The sequence below is a fragment of the Lissotriton vulgaris genome, chromosome 5 (assembly GCF_964263255.1).
Source record: "Lissotriton vulgaris chromosome 5, aLisVul1.2, whole genome shotgun sequence".
Taxonomy (NCBI): domain Eukaryota; kingdom Metazoa; phylum Chordata; class Amphibia; order Caudata; family Salamandridae; genus Lissotriton; species Lissotriton vulgaris.
In genome coordinates this window covers 181443478-181459446 of record NC_141693.1, presented here as the reverse complement: position 1 = coordinate 181459446, position 15969 = coordinate 181443478, and the positions used below count along the sequence as shown (strand labels likewise).

At 43.3% G+C, this 15969-nt stretch overlaps 1 protein-coding gene across 2 annotated transcripts in view; it reads left to right on the top strand.

The window, feature by feature from the left end:
* The window catches only part of STXBP1 (syntaxin binding protein 1), a 273418-nt gene that overhangs the window by 174611 nt on the left and 82838 nt on the right, over nt 1–15969 (top strand). For both annotated transcript variants that reach the window (XM_086921113.1, XM_086921114.1), the window contains exons 3-5: nt 2667–2748; nt 10665–10741; nt 11404–11482. In XM_086921113.1, coding sequence (XP_086777239.1) covers nt 2667–2748; nt 10665–10741; nt 11404–11482 — 238 coding nt within the window. The remainder of the gene's footprint in view (nt 1–2666; nt 2749–10664; nt 10742–11403; nt 11483–15969) is intronic.

Sequence of the window (15969 nt, the reverse complement as noted above, 5' to 3'; positions counted from 1 at the left end):
GGACCTCCTTCTGAGTTTTCTAGCGTCCAGATCTTGGACGTCCGGATCTAGCAACAGATAGACTGTCAGTGTCGCCCTCTCTCCCAGATGCGGGGCACGTTCTCCGAGAGGGGAGGTCGGGTGTCAATTCCTCCGCCGCTCTCCGCGCGTCGTGGCCGCCATCTTGCCTTCGGCTTGGCGCTCAGAGCGATGTCGGAAAATCCGTGTAGAAAGCGCTGCGAACAGAAATTCCTCTCCAGTCTTCGCTCTCGAAGGGCACAAGAGCCCCCCGATCAGATTCCAGTGTTTAGATGGCGATTTGGGTGGTTTTAAAGTCGGATATCTGGGCAGCTCGCCGGGAGCTCCGGAGCCGCACGTCTTAGCACGCCATGGTGTTTGCCACGCCCCCCGGGTGGAGAGGACTTCTGAACAATTAAGAATCTTTCCACAGGTATCCCTACCCAGCTATGCATCACTCCCTGGGGGATTGGCACTAAATAGTAATGTGCATCTGTCCAAAGTTAAGATGTCAGAATCTAACTCCCAATGTGTCTGCAGGAATTAACTTCCAAAGAAAAGAGTTGTGACAGGGTTTTCTCCCCTAATGGCTTTACTGCCACTCTGGCTACTTCACAAATGGCATTGTGAGAGTTACATCAACCTTAACAGGGGCTGTTCATTGTAGTTGGGCACAGCCCCATCCCCCCAGGCAGGGTCCTTTGTTCCTTTGCAAAAGCAATTTACATGTCCCAGCATTGTCTGAAAATGCTACACAAGTATTTTCAAATCAGTTTCTTGTTGGTTTAAATTTTAAATTACTAATTGAGTCCATGAACCATGCTTTTTGCTGTTACTAAACTGAAGTTATTCATTATAAGTGCCTATAACATAATTCAGTGCTTTTCTATGAGAATCACCATCACAAAATGTAAAGCTTAAGTTGATATTTTTAAGTAGCCTGCACCAGCCATGTGACTGGTATAGGAAAGGTTTGGCCCTGGCAAAAAATTTCTGCCATGCCATATATTGCACTTAAAACGACGACTTTGATAGTGCACCCTACATTTGGGAGCTAGGAGGAAGGAAAAGTACAAGATGAACACTAGGTACAGGGGCAGAGAAAAACAGTAGTCACTGTTAAAAAGCTATTGCTTTGACCCAGGGTCAGCGAAAACACCTACTTTAGTAGTATCAGGCCACCCTGTCATTAATTTACCTATATTTCAAATGCCATGTACCATGTCATTAAAATGTACCATGTTAGCGCTTGCATTTTACTATAGCAATCCATCCTCCATAACAAGATGCTTACCCAACATGCAATCCCTTCAACATGGGCTCTCGTCCTGCTGCCTGGTGACCTGGTTGGTCTTCATGAAGTTAGTCACATTCACTTTTCACTTAAGTACTTTGATGGTCTCTTGTTTTTCCGCACAAAAAAAACGAAGGTCCTATGGGCTTGATCAGTCATTTAATAGGCCATTTATTTGACTTCTGCCAAAAGATGGCCAAGAATTTAAAGCTTGAGACAACTTCTAAACTCGACAGCCAATTCCTTTTAAATGGGTAAAGTCTAGAGCGTGAGTGCAAACAGGGAAGGAAGAGCAGGTGGTTTAACATTTGGACTGGCTGAGTTAAAGCTATGCATTTCTAGCTTCAGAAGCACCGTCAAAGGTCTACCCACTGGAAGTAGTAAAATCTGAAATTACATGCTACTGATCAGCATGTGGCAGGGCAGTCCAAGAGGCAAGATTAACAGAAAAAAACATGAAGTCTCGGAACATTTACAACAGTGCTCGTCAAGATTTGCTAGGGCAGCTTCAGTATTCACTTTTCTCCCGTCCCCTTAGTAGACATAGACCACGTTACATTAGTTTGTAACGGTTCACAAACCCTTTACGCTTGCAGATTAACCAACAGCGAGCATTTGCATTTCTTTCAGGCGACAAATGCACCCTGGCATGAAAACTTTTCACAGTACAGGACACTCAGCTGGAGCATTTTAACAATCGAAATTAGCTATCTTTTTCCAAGACGAAAAAACAAACGTTTTGGATTCCAGGCGAGTGAGGTTTGGGAATGTGCTACCCCCTTCCCAGGATTCCACGGCACCCTGGGGGTCGCGCCCCACAGATTGAAGACGTCTGCTCTAAAGGGTCCATTCAGTGAATGATGTCACACTACGTCACAAAACTCCGGCAGACATCAAACAAAGCAACATTCTAGAAATACTACCTATTGCTTGTAATTGTTAGAGAAAGATGGAGTAAGAAGATATGTTTTTTCTGCCACATTGTTTGGGTACTTTCTAGTAGATCATGTCACCTTACCTCCGTATTAATCCCAAAGTCTCCCCAGCTATGTTCCAGTGTGACTGATACGATATGCACACCTCCATCACCTCTCTGGTTTTGAACCATCTCTTCGCTCCATTGAGTTTTAGACCTTTTCCAGACCTACCACCTCTCCACTTGGAACTACCTAGAGCATTTCCGTGTAGAAATATTTTAATCCCAAAAAATGCAAATGAAGATACTAAAAAGCTTTATAGGTAAGTTTAACTGTATTTCCTTGTGCTTGAGGTAATGCAAACAGTGTCTCTTTATCTTGATTGCAGAGGATGCTCATTCTTTGTATGTTTACAGTTTTGCTTTCTACCCGCTGAGACCTGTCTCTTGTTTTTTCAGGTGCTGGTGGTGGATCAGCTCAGCATGAGAATGCTTTCCTCCTGTTGCAAGATGACCGACATCATGACCGAAGGAGTCACAAGTGAGTCTGTGCATCTACCATTCACCACATGAAATCCCCACTGCTTTTCCTATCCCACAAAGCACTCAGGAAATACCCATACACAGCGTCCTGAGCTCGTTCAGGGATTTTTGGCACTACCAGAAAAGTGACATTTACCACTTCTTTAGCGGGTAATCAGGTCCCTGATTCTTCCTCGGTCACTCTGGCGTACCCTAGTTTTATGGTACCATCAATGACTTCCTAAATTACTTGACAGTAGCAATGGCCCAGACATTTGCCATATGACACCCCTGGGATCCCAAGTCGACTCTCTCTCCCCTATTCATTAAACGGATCAAGGGATTACAATGCACTAACTCTAACTCTGCAGCAGGGCTGTTTCAGTTTTGAGGTTGTTTGGGCCCTGGAAGTCAAGACATTGATCACCAAGCCTAGAATTAGTCATGTTGCCCAATGTCACTAATTTAGCATGGGCTGACCAGAGTGCTATGGGCACTTGGGCTCCAAAATTATCCAGGTAGACAGCTGCTGTCATTCAAAGACATTTATGAATAATAGGGTGACACTCATGAATACTAGAGAGAGGTGTACTTTCGAGTGTAGCAGAACACTTTTAATAGTAGGTGAGCTCTTACAGTGGCACTTTCAAGGCCTACTGCTTTCAGTCTTGTGCTTTTCTCTGTTCAGTTATTATTTGTGAACGTTAGTGCACTATAGAGCATCGAGAAGAGTACGATGAAATGTGAGTTCTCCCATATCCTTTGTTGCATGTATGCAACTATGTTCATATGTGTGCACACATGCACAGGCATGAGACCGCAGTAGCATTGTAGGATTCCCGTTCTGCTCTTTGAATTTGATTAAGTTCATGCATAAGTGGGGTTTATGGAGTTTTGCTCTATCTTGGTTAATATACAGATAGTACTTCCTATTAATATTACCATCCTATCGTACAGTGTGGAGTCTATCACACCCTCCTTCCCTTCCAACTCCTCCACTGTTTGATAAAGGTGATGCAGTGATCTGCCCCATCCTACCCCTTCTTCATTAATGAATCAATAGTATACTTTCATCATGCTGTGGTTAAGTTTTCTTCATGTTTATTATAGAATGTTAGATAGGCAGGTTCTAATGAAATAAAGAACGTGAAAGGAGAACCAGGGAGGCAGGTAAACAGTCATGATGTTTTGGTAGCTGAAATTTAGACACCATTGGATGAGAATCTTCATGTAGGAATCTAACACATTGTTTTCCCTTGCAGCCCTTTGAGAGTGGTAATTCAGTGCGAGCGTGCAGCTTAAATACACTGTCCAGCGTATAATGACTAAGGGCCGGATTTATTAATTGGCAGAATGCCGGTCGTTCCGCCAGTGGAACAGAATAAATGACACCGGATAGAAGAAATGACACCAGGATGGACTCACCGCCAAACGTATATTGACCACCAAACTGGAGTACTCATCAACATAGCCAAACTTAGGGGCTGATTAGGATGGCGATCGTTCCGCCATCCGTGCCCGTCTGCCAACTATTTCCCCGCCGCCATACTACAATGGCGGGGGGACCGCGGCAGACGGGAAGACCATCCTCCCCTTTTATGCCGCGGTCACCAGGATGAAGGGGGGGGGGGGGGGTGCCTGTCATGTTGTGCTTTGAAACGCACAACATGCATTTTTATCATTGCGGCGGGCGGTGCTTTCAGCGCAGCCCGCCGCAATGTTAAAAATGCGGGATGCACCCGCCACTGTGGCGGGTGCATCCTAATTCGAGGCACGAGACCTCCGCCCCAGTGGCGGGTGGTCCCGTCCCCCGACAGGATGGCGGACGGACTTTGTCCGTCCGCCATTCTAATTGACCCCTTATGGTTCACCCGCATTTAAATGTGAGTGGACCAATATGATGGCGGTAAGGATACTCTATCGCTGTTGCAACTGAGTATCCTTACCGTCAACTATAACTCAGGTCTTAAGTGTGTTATTAATAGGTTGGCAGATGGGATATTTCGTCACAAATGTGATGGATATCCCATCCGCCGTACTACAAGTTTATTGCCAATGGCCCTTGCAATACAGCAGACAGACCATCGGTTACATATTGACGGAGAATTCCTTCAGCCAAACTCTAAATAAGGCCCTCAGGATTAAAAACTACTCTTTCTCCCTTGTCGCTCCTCTGCTGTTTTTCAATAATGGGGCAATTAATCTATTTGTATTATATTGTATTTGTGTTTATATTGCGCATAAATCACCCGTAGGTCTCAGAACGCTTGCAGATGAGAAAAGGAGTTACTGCAGAGCCAGGAAGCTAGAAAAGCCATGTTTTTAAGAATTTTTCGAAATTTCAAGTGTTTGGGCTTGGTCCTAATGTGGAAGGGGAGAGCATTTCAGGCATCAGGGGCTAATTTGGAGAAAGACTTGTCGCCGTTTCTGACGGTGCGAACTTTAGGGACAGATAGGAGAGACTTGTTAGTGGACCGAAGGGTTCTGGCTGGACAATAGCTTACAAGTTTCTTCTCTAGGTATTTAGGGCCGTGTCCATTGATGGTTTAATGGACTAGGCAGCAGACTTTGAATTTAATGCACTTTCTTATCGGGAGCCAGTGAAGTATTCTGAGACTAGGCCCAGAGGGTGTGCGGGGGGGGGGGAGATCAAGCACCATTCTGGCTGCGGTGTTTTGCAGGACTTGGAGTCTAGCCAGGAGACTCTCATTGTTGGATGCAAGTAGTGCGTTGCCATAGTCCAGCCGGCTCATTATTAGGCCTCGGACTAAAGGCATACGCGAGGAGAGGGGGATCCATTTAAATATTTTCTTGAGGCTGCGCATCAATCCGAAGCTTGTATGCACTATCTTGTTAACATGGTTGGCCATAGACAATTTGTCGTCAATTATTACTCCCAAGCTCCGGAACGATGACTTGGGAGGGGGACAGGACCAATCGATGGTGGACACCAATCGTCAGTCCAATGTTTGTGGGCATTTCCAAAAAGCATGATCTCGGTTTTACTGTTATTAAGCATTATTAGGAAGTTGTTAGTCATCCAGTCCTTAATTGAAATCATGCACTTTTGGAATCTGAGTTTGGTGTTGCTAGGGTTAGGGCCCAAAGTGATCAGTAGCTGCGTGTCGTCAGCATAGGACACAGTATCAAAGCCATGAGCCCCGATCACTCGCGCTAGAGGGGATACATATAAGTTGAATAATGTGGGGCTCAGGATTGATCCATGGGGCACCCCCTTGTCATTATCCTGGCAATGTGAGGTAAACACCCCGATTTGCACTTTTGAGAGTCGTTCAGTTAAGTAGCTTTTAACCCAGAGAAGGGCTGGACCTTCGACACCCATCTCTGACAGACGTCCTAAAAGGACGCTGTGTGAGATGGTGTCGAAGGCCGCCGACAGGTCGAGCAGGACCAGTATGGCTGATTGGCCTGCATCGAGTGTCAGCCTAATATTGTCCACAATCTCTAGCAGTGCTGTTTCTGTGCAGTGGTGTGCCTTGAATCTTGACTGAGATGGGTCAAGCAGCTGATTGGCCTCTAAATGTTTGCATAGTTGCTTGTTGACTAAGGATTCCATAACTTTGGCGAACATTGATAGAAGGGAAATGGGACGGTAGTTAGAGAGTTGCTTAGGGTCGGCGTTGTTTTTTTTAAAATATAGGTCTTATGATGGCTTCCTTCCAGTGAGAGGGGACAGAGGAGTGAGATAGTGAGAGATTGAGGGTTTTCGTGAGATCGGGAATGAGCGCAGGTGCAATTTTTGCCAGAATGTGAGCGGAGGCAGGGTCTGTTGGGGATCCGGACTTGATTTTATTCATAGAGTAGGCTACCTCAATTTCTGAGATTGGTAGAAATTCTCTGAGGACCGTGGCACACGGTTGGGTTGGTAGTGTAGGCGAGCCTGCCTGACCGGGGTGCAGGTTGGTAGTGTTTGTTGTTTGGGGAAAGGTTTTGTGGATATTATTGATTTTGTCCTGGAAGTAGGAAGAAAGGGAATTGACCCATTCCAGGGATACGACTGGTGGAGGCTGACATGCTGGATGGTTCGTAAAGTCTTTGACTATTTTGAATAGCTCTTTGTGTGAGTTGGCTGCCGAATTTATCCTATTCCACATTCTTTGATTATTTATCCCTTCTGCCTGCAGTGAGGAGTGTCTGACGCCCTCCATCCCCACAGGAAGGAGAATGATAATCCTTATTTATTGTTTTGTAAATGTGTTTGTTAAATAAGGCCAACGTAAGTATATCACTATCATGAGCCTGTCCACTTGCCAGCATGCAGGACATAAAATACTCTGGGCTCTCACCCCCCTAAAAAACATTCTGCTCTGTAGAACGACATCAATGATACTCTTCCATTTCATCTCTTGTAATGACTTGAGTTTACTCTGTCAATATCTTTGCCTCCTGTCCCACAATGAGGAGTCTATGATATGCAAAGTTGGGAAACCAGAATAAGTCCTCTGAAAAAAAAATTCAAACTAGCCCCACATTGCAGGGGGCAGTGACTAAAATGCAGCAATACGGTGGTGATTGGGTCATGACAGTCCACGGTTCTCTGAAAGTAGCCCCCTAACCAGCGGCCGACTGGGGAAATGTCAGAGTGGCACAGTCGCTGTTATGGCCTTGATGTTAGCTCTCATTGACTATGCTGCTTATCCTTAAATAGGAGACGATGATAGGAACACATGAACTATCTCCCCTGTCCTACAGTACGGAATTTAGGAGCAGCTGTTACCAACTTGGTGCATTGACATGTAGTAAAGATTCTCACATTGCTTTCTTTTTTTAAAACTCTTTTTATTCAGCAACTTAACAAGAAGTACAGAACTGCAGTTCATCAATAACATACAATCAGATGCAAAATATGCATATGTTATTTTACATATTACTTTAGAGCAATGATTCTTCATTCCGGTATCCCTCCCGTGGCATTTAATGGGCCTTGCCATCTTACGTCACTGCGTCGTCACATTCCTTTCTTGGACTATAGTAATGGGTGTCATCTCCACTCACACCACTCACTTAGTTGAAATTCATTAAGTGGTCTCATACTCTTTTCCATTGACTCCGACCATTACTTCCACTGCCAATTCAGTAACAGACCTGTTATGTTCTCTCCATACCAGTGCTTAATTTGAGCCTATGGTTTCCGCTGCTCAGCACCTGCATATCAACACTTATGACAGTCTGCCATAAGGTGGTGCTGTCTGGCTATTTTAGAGAGGACCACAACAACAGTTAATTTGCTGCAAAGCTCTTCTTTATTCATTGCTACTAGCTAAGAACTTCACCTTGTTCACAGCGTTAATTTATCGCCCATCGAGCAATGTGGTTAATTGGAGCGCTAGTATTTCTTAATCTCTCACATCCTTACATTTTTTAATTCTACTATTTTGGGTGACCTGAACGTCCATTTTGACAAAGTGGACTGTAGTACTGCTTCCTCTGTGATAGAGGACATTGCGGTTCTTAATGTTTAACTCATCACAAACTTCCCCACTCTTGTTGCTGCGCATATGTTGGGTCCCATATTCACCAATCTTGGTAGTTTACACACAGTCCAGCCTATCCCTGTGCCATTGTCTGATCATTTTGCAGTCCCTTTCTTTCTTTCTATTCATTCAGGGGCCCAAACGAGAGTGAATCAGATGACATCTTCGGGCAGGAGCTGGCCAAAACTTAGGGCCTGATTTAGATCTCGGCAGCCGAAATATAAACCCCATGGGTTATAATGGGATTTATATTTCGGCAGACGGGATATCCATCCCTGTTGTGATGTAGTAACTCTTCCGCCTAGATCTAAAACATGCCCATAATGTCCTTGCCCTTAGCTCTCTACTTGAAGCTAATTGTCCCATGCTAAGTTACTCAGTAGGATCTGATGTTCATACTTTAGACTCCTGTATCAGAAACGCATGCAATGTGTACATTCCCACTACTAGTAAAAAACCTCATCAAATTCTTCCCCCTGCTCCATGGAACAATGACTCATTGCACCAACTTAAAAAAATGTGTAAACGTTTGGAAAGAGGTTGGCGGAAAACTTACAGTCCTGAGGATAAATTAAGATATAGATTGATTTTAAAAGATTATCAGAAGAAATTTAGTACTGCTAGTGGCAAATTTTACTCAGATGAATTTACTGCGGCCAAAAATTGCCTGAATACTTTTTTTAAGGTAGCTAAGAATCTGTCTGAGCAGGCTAGTACTTTCCCAACTACCCCTCTCACAGAAGTTCAATTAAATGAAATTGCAAAGTTTTTCCTACAAAAAAAAGTAGCAGACATCCAGGCCGCCTTTTCAGGCACTTCTTTGGTTAGTCCTTTTGAAGTTCCTCCTAGCACAACCGGCACTTTGAATATTTTCCATCCTCCACACGTGGCATAATTAATTTCTTTGCTTGCAGCTACTAAAGCAGGTTCTCTGCTTGATCCCTGTCCCCCATCGGCATTGGGCAAGCTTGTGTCGCCAGTGATGGAGCAATTCACTCAACTTCTGAATGCTTCCTTAACAGAAGCATTGTTACCTTAGCATGGAAGCTAGCCATAGTCACATCTTTATTAAGAAAAACGAATCTTGACCTTCCTATGTGGTCAAATTATAGACCTATATCACTCTTGCCTACCATGGCTAAGGTGTTGGAGAAACACGTTAACCTGCAGCTCTCATCCTTCATTGAACTAAGCGGTTTACTGCACCCTTCACAGTCAGGCTTCAGGACTGGTCACAGCACTAAATCAGCCCTCCTCGGTGTCCCTGAATGCATGCGTTATCAGCTAGACATGGGTGGTGGTGCGGCACTGATCCTTCTGGATCTCAGTACCGCATTCACACTGTGAACCACTCCATTCTGCTTTCCAGACTAGGAGATATGGGCGTGCAGAACACAGCCCTGGCTTGCCTGAGCTCTTTTTTACACGCCTGCAGCTTTGAGGTGCACTCACACCAGCACAGGTCCAAATCACACCATTTAGACACTTGAAGACAAAGCCCTCTCTCCACTTAAACCCTGGCTGGAAACACTTAAAAAAATTGATGTTCTTAAAGTTGACCACTTTTGTATGAGATAATTAAGATAAGTTTTCTTTCTTTGAAATATTCACTTGCCCTCACATGTGAGCCTTGGAGACCTCATTGAATAAGTCATATATCGGTGCAATCGTCCATATAAAAAGAGTGCACAGCTTTTTAGATTAAGTTTGAAAAAATTAAGCCGACTGGTTGAATGATGGTCATTTAAGCATAAACAATTATCATCCATGTCTGATGTCCAATTTTCTGAATGCTGCCTACCATACCAGACCTCTGCTGGACAACTTTAGTACAGCATTTTAACCAATACAAGGTGACTTGTGTCCATTACCAAACATCTGAAGGCTTATACCAAATCGAGAAAAGCCAACTATATATGGCCTTTCCTCACTAGAAAATATTTATGGATGATAGACTTTGATACACACAGTGGAAAAAGTACATAATGTGCTTTAGCTAAGTTATAACGTGGGATTATTTGACCTTTACCTATTTCCACATGTACAGATATCTATTTTGCATGAGCTTATCACATGGCATCAAAAAGGGAGACAGGTCTATAGTAATGAGTCTTTTCCTAATCTCCTACGTTGAATATCAGCATTAGTCTGCAACACCTCCACGAGGCTAGTCCCAGTTTAGACTTTCCTTAATCCTTAGTAAGAACTACCATAACCTTAGCAATTATGCCTGATTGGCTCTTAAGTTATCAGAGCCCAGGGCATCAGATTCTGTCACTGTACCTGCTTTCAAAGATGCAATACTGAAGCAATACAACACAATACCACAGCTACTTTAATCTGTGTGGAACAATTAATAATACTCTGTGGTAAATGTCTTAACCATCAACAAATGTAATACTTAATCCAAAGACTACTCATAATTAATATTTCTTTACAGTTGTGGAGGACATCAATAAGCGGAGAGAGCCAATCCCCAGCCTGGAAGCGGTCTACCTCATAACACCCTCAGAGAAGGTAAAATTGTTGCAAATATTTAACTACAGAATGCTCACACCCAACTAGTATTCTCACAACCTGTTCATTCTTCCGAATGGTCTCCCATAGAAAACACCCTCAACTACAAGCAATTGTATAGCATGTCTGTACACCAACAGGCAATACTGCTGGGCATTGTTAAGCCAGTAGTGTGTCCCACCAGATGTCTTAACCCAGCGTCGATGATAGATGAAGATTGCCCTATAACAGGCGTTATCAGAGGTTGATTGAAGGCCATAGTTTTAGAACTACACCCAAACCGCACTTTGCTTTATACCAACTTTCACTACTTCAGGATGTCTTTAAACCTACATATATACCATCTACAGACATACACAACTGAATGTGAACCATTTACCTCAGGGGCCAAGGCTGAACATCCTTGCTGCACAATGTGTTGTTCTTTCATAGGTATGAACGGCCAACTAATATCTTTCCACAGTTGGAGATTGTTCATGGGCATTCCAATGCCAATTAATGCTCCCATGGGACTGTCCTATACTCCCTCATGCAACTGCTTTTTTTTAGTATGTCCTATTTTATTACCGCCCCTTTCTTGTGTTTAATCTTTCGAACTTTGTACTTCATCCGTCCTATGTTTCTAATGCTGAGAATTATGTTTGTTTGTTTGTTTGTTTTAGTCAGTCCATGCTCTCATTGCTGACTTCAAAGACCCTCCCTCTTTCAAGTACAGAGCAGCACATGTCTTCTTCACTGACAGTAAGTTACACATGCAATATTTAAAAATGTCCTCCTATTATTCATTCACTTCCTCATGCTATTTCTGTGTCTGTGCCCTGAAGGTATAGATAAAGCTGTGAACCTTTGAGATTAATACCACTCAGAGATTTACCTGTGATTGAGCACAATAGTACATTGTGTGAGTCAAGCACAAAAAAGATGACAGGGGTGTTAACAAAACACAGTTAAAGGTACCTTACAACCTTATTTTCTATGTACCAAGATTATAGGTTACAGCAAAATATTTGGAAATCATCCATCGGATATCAAAACAACCTCTTGTATCTTTTAGGACCCTCACTCATTCCAACAGTAGCATGCTTCATCAACAGGTCGTATCCTGGTCCATAAAAAACAGGATGGACTTAACCATGTACCAGGGACCTCTTTTGATATTGTTATCTGCCAGGGTCTTCATGGAGAATAATAATTCCTCGAAACACCCTTTTTATTAATAGATGTTTTTGGTATGGATAAAAACATATATCTTGGATGACACGTGGTAATTATAGCCCTACACCCGTATTTAAGTTGACATGTTTCAACCCTGTGTATAGGCCTCTAAGGGTCACAGGCGTTCACCAGGACTCGGAGGGTGCCCCTGTTTCTGTCCATCAGTTATCCCAGCTCAGTCTGGACATATGACATATAACATACAAGAGGCTACTCGCCTTGATATTAATTGTGCCACTCTTGAATCCCTATTTGAGATCTGTCTAGTGTGACATAGGAAGGCCACTACCACTACTAGAGTGGGTGAGGGTCTTAAACACAAAAAAGGTTTTGATTCCCGTGGGAGGATTATCAGATAAATTGCCCTGATCTATAAACCTGGTGTGTAGATGATAAGGTTGTAAGATACCTTTACGTGTATTGTACTTATAGGGAGACGATATCCTGTAGTCCTCAACTTTTTCCCCCTCCCTACTAGCAACTTTTGTGGTTGTATTCGGGACTTGTAAGAGTAGGGGTGTTAATTTACCTAGTCTCAATAAATGTAACCTACATTACTGCCTATGCAACAAAATTCAGTGTCCATGTCATTCGCGCATCTACTTATAAAACACGATAATAATGATAGTCATTCATGGAAAACGAAAATAATAGGTGAAAGATGTCCCTTTCAATATTGACATAATGTAATCAAGAAGCTTAAGTCTGCCACAGACACATTTCTCTAATACCAAATAATATCTGGGGGTCAAAGAGTAGGTCAGTAAGTCAAGCAAGAAGGACCACTATACCAAATGCATGCAAAACAGTATCAGTGAGAAACAATAGTTAGTGAGCGGTCAAGTCAAGACTCAAGAGTATATGGAGAAAAATGTATTGTTCCCATCAGAAGCCACACTGTACCGCCCTTGTTGTCATCATTTGGGATCTCCTTACCCAGGAGACACGACGGCCGGTAAGTAGTTACCGTGACCGAGATGTGATGTGAGGGCAGAACAGAAGGGTATGATAGTGGCTAATGAAAAAAGCAGTGTCTGGTGATTGGAGTGAAAAAGTGAAGGGTAATGATAAAATTAGGTGAGTTGGGTGGAAAAGAGAAATTTATTAATATCCCCCAATCCCTAAGATTAAAAGGCAGGTGTGGGTGCAGGTTTTAAATAATAACCGCACTTATTGGTGGTCGACATGTTTCTGCATTCACAAGAAAGGAGTTTCTAATGCATTCTTCAGGACCTAAGAGATACACTACTGCTTTGTAAAATAGAAATAAGATAAATAATGAAAAGATATCACCTGGACATCCAGGCGTACTCAACCGTATACTGTTAGTGCATAGTGGTAAGGGATCCAACATGTAAAACAAACAGACAGACAAACAAAGAAACAAATAGGACACTTAATGTTATTCACATTGTTTCTGTTTGTAATCATAATGGCAATGCAATATGTTCACTCATACTAGGACATAGTCTCAAGTATACACTCACCCATGTATGTAGGTTGAGAGGCTTCACCCCACCTGGCTGCAGCGCAGGTAAAAGGAGCACCGCTCTGGGGATAATCATATAGTATTTACAGAGCGGTTTATCATGTGACACAAGACAAAGCAAAGTAAAAATAGAGTATACTTCGAGACAAGAGGTGGTCTGGACCTCTTATAAATCAAGTGGTGACAGACTTCTGGGCATACCCGCCGTGATCTATCATGGTCAGTGAGGACGAACACCAAATGTTTGTATATTCAGAGTCTCTCGCGTTATGCTTAAAAGCGAGAGAATAGCGTGGCTGAGCACAGAAACGGGCGTAAAAATGATGAATTGCTCTAATGGTCTAGGCTGAGCTCATTTAGAATGACAGTGAGTGTTTCATAGTACAAAGTACCGCTGCAGAGTGCACAGTTATGCGATCATGGAGAGCTCTTAAACATGGAAAGCGCTCCGTATAGACGTTACTTGTTAAATGAATGCCAACACTTGGTTATGGTGAGCTTGCGATCATGGAGAGCTCTTAAACATGGAAAACGCTCCGTACAGACGTTACTTGTTAAATGAATGCCAACACTTTGTTATGGTGCCTCGAAATCAGCGCGATGATCGCAAAACTTTGTATCATAAAATCGGAGTAGCCATTAGCGGCGTGTGTTTCTCCGTATGCGCGTTTAAGAAAAAGGAAAATATACCACGCGCGTTAAGAAATCAGTGCGCACAGGCAGCGTTCACTCACCTTTCCGTCGGTGTCTCCGGGCAGTCTTCAGTACTGCTCGGGGGGGCACCGATCACGGAACAAGATGATGTTTTGTATAATCGTGAGTCATCCCCAGGCGTCACGTGACAAGGGCAGTCACGTGGTGCTGGGGATTCTGGGAAATGTAGTTCGCTACCCGTTTCTGCCTGTAATTAAGGACAAAAAATGTTTCTAAAAAGTGTTGGAACATACTCTAGGCTGCACAACTAAGTGTAGTTAAAATAATATGACACTCATATGTTGTTGAGTGTGTGGCAGCTCAAAACACACTCCATGGTGTTTAAGATCACATTCTCCACGGCAATAGTGTCAGAGTGTACACATGCTGGAACGTGGCTGCTGGACAACTTTCCGCAAGGTGTTAACGGATGGTGTATGATGACACTATACAGGGCGACATTCAAAGGGACATCCAGGGTATGGGCTCATTGAGGCCCTCCTTGTCGCTGTTGAGGCGGTATACCCATTTTTGTTCAATTTTGAACAAAAAGCGGCTGACATCCGCACATGAGTCAGGAATGTGTGGTTGCTCAAGCACTGTCCAGTAAAAATCTTCAGGACCATGGCCCTTCTCCAGAAAGTGTGCAGTGAGGGGGGTGGCTTGTTTCCGACAACGCACTGTGCTTTTGTGTTCTTGGATGCGTGTCCGTATCTTTCTGGTTGTCATGCCGACATACTGTAATAGGCATGGACATTTGATCAGGTAAATCAAATTACTGCTGTTGCAGTTCGTAAACTTGCTTTGTATCCATGGGCGGTTAGTGCCGATGTCAATCTCAGTAGACTTGTTGGTCTGGGGACAGACGGTACAAGTCCCACACGGATGGTGTCCAACCACAGGTGGTAGGTCCCATAGGGTACCCACTTGCCTCACCTCCTTATTACGTGGGCGTGTGTGGACTAGTTGATCTTTTAAATACAAAGCAGTAGTGTATCTCTTAGGTCCTGAAGAATGCATTAGAAACTCCTTTCTTGTGAATGCAGAAACATGTCGACCACCAATAAGTGCGGTTATTATTTAAAACCTGCACCCACACCTGCCTTTTAATCTTAGGGATTGGGGGATATTAATAAATTTCTCTTTTCCACCCAACTCACCTAATTTTATCATTACCCTTCACTTTTTCACTCCAATCACCAGACACTGCTTTTTTCATTAGCCACTATCATACCCTTCTGTTCTGCCCTCACATCACATCTCGGTCACGGTAACTACTTACCGGCCATCGTGTCTCCTGGGTAAGGAGATCCCAAATGATGACAACAAGGGCGGTACAGTGTGGCTTCTGATGGGAACAATACATTTTTCTCCATATACTCTTGAGTCTTGACTTGACCGCTCACTAACTATTGTTTCTCACTGATACTGTTTTGCATGCATTTGGTATAGTGGTCCTTCTTGCTTGACTTACTGACCTACTCTTTGACCCCCAGATATTATTTGTTGTTGTGTATTGAGTCCGGGGCTTATATCTGGTCGGTCGGTAAACCTGCCCTTAGACCCTCCCTAATTTGTTGTTGAACACATTTCTCTAATATTCATGTATGAAAAATATATGGTGAATGGATTCAGATTCTAGACAGATTGAATAAGTCAGTTTAGGCTAAAGTAATTATTACTGCTCATCCAAATGTGGTTCTTAGTAAGGTGTAACAATCGTAGGTCAGTGGTACTGCAGGGAGTCAAAAAATCTGTTGTGCTTAGTTCAGCACAATCTCCTTGCCGTTCTGAAATTGAATTTACATATTAATTGAATTATTAACATACA